Consider the following 4987-nt stretch of genomic DNA (forward strand, 5'->3'; position numbering starts at 1 on the left):
TCTGGAGAGAAAATTAAAACACTAATACCACTGTGCATCTGTCCTGTAGTCGAACTCGCCTACAGTCAGAAGAGATTGTAGCAGAGCTGGTTTATAATTTCCTGATCCCAGAAGCTGAGAAAAACTTTATGAGAGAAAGAGGTAAGGAGTCCAGTAACTTTATTTTCTTTGTGCACTGTTTCCCTCTCCTTATCCTAGCTCCCTGAAAGGAATGATGCAGCCAAGAGTTGTCTCAGTTCCCTGAGATTCCTTTTTGGCACTCTTCAGGTAGAAAGTTAAGCTCTGTCACCCTTTTTTCTCCATGAGCTTTAGTCTTTTTAAATGGTGACTGAAATTCAGACCTGCTGTAAGATCTGGCCTGTGCTTTTGCCAAGAAAGTTTGGATCCAATAATCCTTGAGGTACCTTCCAACCTGGCTTGCTATGATAAATTTGGTGTATCTGCAACAATAAAACTGCCTGAAAAGAAGCAGCCCATTGCACATTCAGAAACAAACGGCTAAAAATCTTTAAGTAGCACAGCTGTGAATTGTGTTATTATATGGCAATTTCTAAAACTGCAGAAGACTTTAACAAGCACATTACTTAAACATATGTCATATATGGGAGGAAGGTTATACACTTTCCTATGCTTCCCTTTCCTCCCCAGGGGGCTGAGAGCAAGAGGTCAAGTTCTAAGGTTGGCTGTAGTGACATCATGTTGTAAGGAGATAACCTTGCAGTTGTAAAGGATGTTTCTGTTTAAGAAAAATGGAATGGCATCTGTCAAAATACAGAGGGGAATAATGTGTATTACAATAAGTAATGTCATGAGTAAGTGGCTGTTCCTAACTGGGATGTTTCCACTGACCAACACAGGTGGTGAATATGATCTGCTTTGCAGAAGCAAAGCATCACTATAGAGCTTGAAGGGGTCCTTGCTGCAGTGCACTTCTCTGCCTTGAGAACAAAGGCACTTAGTGCATTGCCTCTTTTATTGCTTTGTGGATGAGAACACAAGCCCTGAGTACGCATTTTGTGGTCTCTGAATTGTGCAAACTTTCTTCTTCCTGGCTTGTGTATTGCCACAAGAACAGGACCTGTTCTGCAGCTGGCATTTCTGCACAAGCTTAAATCAGCTCCCTTCACTCCTGCACTGCTTCTGCCAGCCTTCCAGAGCAGGTGATGTAATGGTAGTCAGTGAAGCCTGCAGCTCAGGCACAAACACACAGAGGTTAGCCTGTCTCAGGAAGGAGAGCAGAAAGAAGACCTGGAGATAGCTTAGGATTCTGGACCTATGAGGACATATATCAAGGCTCAGAATACATACTGGGCTTGAATGCAACAGCAGCTACTGAACAAAGCACCTCAGATGCACTCTCAAACAGCAGAAGAAAAAATCTTCAGAATCTGTGACAGCTACAGTGAGTTTGCCGGGAAAGCAGAGCTAGACCCAATTAAAAATTAAAGTGGATGCTAGTGGAATAGAGCAGCAGGCAATTAAGATAGCTCCTTCTAACGTGATCGGGAGAAATTTGTCACAATATTCTTGTGACAGCAGAAATCAAATATCAGGAAGAGACCAGGCTCATACTCTCTTCTGCTATTGCTGCATGGGGTGGAGGGGGCTCTGTTCACTTAAGACAGTTGAATTCTACCTGATGTACACTCTGAGGAACACGGCCTGCTGTAAACCTCCCGCAGAGTGATACTTTCAGGGAAGCAGAATCATTAACTATTCCATGGAAATCCAAAGGAAATAATATCAAAGAATGGCATTAGATCTCATAAACACATTAGTGTATTGCATTTCTGTGGTGGCTTTTAAAGCCTTCCTTACAGTGAGCCAAATTTTTCATTATGAAACTGTGTTTTAGCAACCTGGCCCGTGCTTGAGCATTTACCTTCCTTGAAACTATCAGGAAGTGATCTAACAGCACAGTTATCTGGCCTGTCAAAGGAACAAATCCATTTGTGGAACAAAGATTTGAGGCCTGCAGTTTCAGTCTTTGCCTACACTTCAGCTTCCCCTTAAACAACTGTTTTGCCATTATGTAGTTTGGGATTTTTTTTTCCTCCTCATTTTGTTGCATTTTGATGCGTAAAAGCAGGGATTATCCAATGCTGGCTCACCCTGAAAAACCTCTCCACCTCAATTCTGAACCCTGCCTCAGTGGAAGTAGAAGTCACTGTGCTGATATGAAAAACCTCACTTGGAAAAGCACAGTCACTCACCAATTTCAGCATGCTGTCCTTTAGATGGAATTCACTGTGGATGGAGAAAGGGACTCCAGCAATTCCAGGGGAGTATTCCCAGTATAGTTGATGCAGTTGATGCAAACATGATTGAAGCCAAAATGCCTTGGGTAGAGAAACCTCTCCTGCGAATGAGGCTGGCTGGTGAAGGTCAGCTTTTCAAATGCAAGTGAGATCCAGTTGCATTCATTGTTGACAAAGTGGGCCTGGGAGATGGATAAACATAAACAGGGTGGGTTGGAAATGCTGAGTGACTGAGACAGGGACAGCAGAACTGTGTGCCAGTTCTGGACACCAGTGCTTCAGCATCACAGTGTAAGTGCAGCTCAGCCTTGGAACAGGCCAAAGGAAGCCTTGGACTTCTGTAGGGAAGTGACAGGATGAGAGCCACTCCTTGTTCTGCATCATTCCTCACACCTTCTGTAAGGCACACAGTACCTCAGTCCCTGTGACTGAAACAGAGAGGGAAAGGGCTAACAAAGAATGGTGAAGAGCAATAAGGACAGCTGTAGGGTGAACACTTAGGCTTGGCTAATTATTTCCCAGGAGGTGGGTTGGAAATACATGCACATGACTTTGGATGAAAGGAGGCAATCCTGCAGTAGCTGAGGGGAGGTGATAAGGTAGGCAGGTGACTTCATGTGTCAGTTGTGGCTCCAAGTCTTACTTTGAACTCAGTAAGGGTTTCCCAGTGCAGGTCAAATCCTGGCACAGGAGATGGCAGATTTCAGCTGGATTCTTCCAGAGGCTTGCTGCAATTAACAGAAGTTATTTTAAAGCCTGAAGGAGAAGTTATTTTAAAGCCTGATAATATATCCTGGCCAGTTGTTCCCAAAGCTAGAAAGGAGAATACTTTGGCTGTGCTTCCCACTGTGGGAGCCAGTCTTCAAAGTGAAATGCAAAGTTGGTTGCTGCTATTAGGTGGCAGTAGAACACTTTCAGCCAAAGTTAGAAGGGCATGATTTTTTTCCTGAGACAGACTTTTCCACAGCTGCAGGATTGCTAAAAGCTACTCCTCCCTTCTCCCCTACAGAGAACACTTTGCTGTACATTTCCAAGTAAAAGCCTTACCTCTTTTTATGCACAGTGAGGCAGTCCCAAAGAAAACACATCTACGCTGCTCATCAGATCATCCACAGAGGCACAGAGAGGGCTCTGGCTAATCTGGCACTGCATCAGGAGACATCTGCCACCGAGAGAAGGGAGGATTCTCCTGCTGGGACAGCTGCTGGACCAAGTGCAGCTGACAGCACTCACCCTGCCACAGTTGCACGTGAACTTGGACAAGACTTCCACAAGGATCCCACAGCCTCCTAGGAGAGAAGATGAGTGAGGTGGGTTTCCCTTCCCCTCTATGATTTGAGTTTGGAGCATGGTGAGGGAAAGGGAAGCACATTATATTTGCTTTTTCAGGGCACCCTGAATGGAAAACCCTCTCTCTCCCTTGAGCTGTCCCTCCTGCTGCCTGCCCGCAGTGTTGTCCTGGAATCATTCTGTATACATTTTGATGTGGCAGCTCCCTCCACTCCCTCCCCAACTTGCTTTGGACTTCATTAGCTAATTTTTCTGTTCTGATTATTTAGAGAAGCTTGAGTGAGAAAGCAGTGTTAGGATTCCTTGTTTGTTTTCCTGGCACAGACGAATAAAAATCTGCACCTGGGCTTTTGTTGGTATTTCCTTGCTTCAATAACATTAAATGAAAAAACAGTCCACAAGTGGGAAATTTTGAGTTGAGACCATCCACAGACAAGTGTGTCCCACTGATTTCTTAAGGCCCAGGGGCTTCCTGCATTAGCACTGCTATTAATAAAGCACAGGAGTTGAACAAAAACACTCAGATTTTGTATCATATTTTCACATCATTAGTCCTTGAGGAAAGAAAAGGTGTTCCTGACCTCACCAGGGTGGTTTCTGACAAGCAGGCAGTGTCTGGCACAAACCCAGGTGATAGCAGGATGACACAGGCATGGCGGGGCTGATGCATTTTCCAGAAGTGTTCCTCTTCGGGCTGGCTGCTTCTTGCTTTTATCGCTGCAAAGAGCACTTCTGGAAAGAATCTGATTTTGCTTGGAACAGTGTCAGTCTCTCTGGCTCTCCAGCTCCGAGGGCTGCACAGAAAGGATGCTGGCTTTGCTGTGTGCTTCCTTTGCCGTGTGCTGGCTTTGCCGCGTTTGCAGGCACGGGGGTGCTCCAGCTCCAGATGTCGGGAAGCAGCAGCGAGCTCGGACAGGCGCAGTGCATCTGTCACAGAGCTCCAGGCTTGCTCAGCTCTCCAGCACTCACGTGGCACAATTCCCGAGGGCTGTGGCCTTAGCGCATTAAGGGACATTTACACGAAGCAGCGCGTTTTGGAGGGGCGGGCACAGCCTCAGCGCCACACCCGAAATGCTCATTCACTGCTGGTGCAGTTTACACAGCCAACAGCAGTACTGGCCCTCAGTGCCACAGTGGCCGATCCCTCCCTGCTGCCATCAGCTTTTGGATCATCTTTTCCCTGTGCTGGGTCTGTAAAGCTCAGGTGTGGCTCAGCTCATCCCAGCCACAGTGCCTCTCCTACATAACACAAACCAGCAGCTGGTCAAAAATGGTGCTCATTAATGCATTCCTGTAAAAATTCTGCATCGGGTCTTTGTTTTGTGGGATAGGCTGGGGCAGGGTACAGGAAAATGAATTTTCAGGGAGGGCAGAGGGAGGAGAAAGGAGTCTGGATACCCCTGTATTCCACTGGGGAGTAAATAGCAGCTGCAGAGAGG

At 46.2% G+C, this 4987-nt stretch overlaps 1 protein-coding gene across 3 annotated transcripts in view; it reads left to right on the forward strand.

Moving 5' to 3' along the window:
- The window catches only part of MAATS1 (MYCBP associated and testis expressed 1), a 30602-nt gene extending 26708 nt beyond the window's left edge, over window positions 1-3894 (forward strand). For 2 of the 3 annotated variants that reach the window (XM_031056639.1, XM_005420574.3), the window contains 2 exons: window positions 50-141; window positions 3322-3894. In XM_031056639.1, coding sequence (XP_030912499.1) covers window positions 50-141; window positions 3322-3551 — 322 coding nt within the window. In that variant the 3' untranslated portion in view covers window positions 3552-3894. The remainder of the gene's footprint in view (window positions 1-49; window positions 142-3321) is intronic. The other variant, XM_031056640.1, reaches the window with a different exon arrangement.
- The last annotated feature ends 1093 nt before the right edge of the window (window positions 3895-4987 follow it).

Source organism: Geospiza fortis, unplaced genomic scaffold, assembly GCF_000277835.1.
Source record: "Geospiza fortis unplaced genomic scaffold, GeoFor_1.0 scaffold1, whole genome shotgun sequence".
Classification (NCBI taxonomy): Eukaryota; Metazoa; Chordata; class Aves; order Passeriformes; family Thraupidae; genus Geospiza; species Geospiza fortis.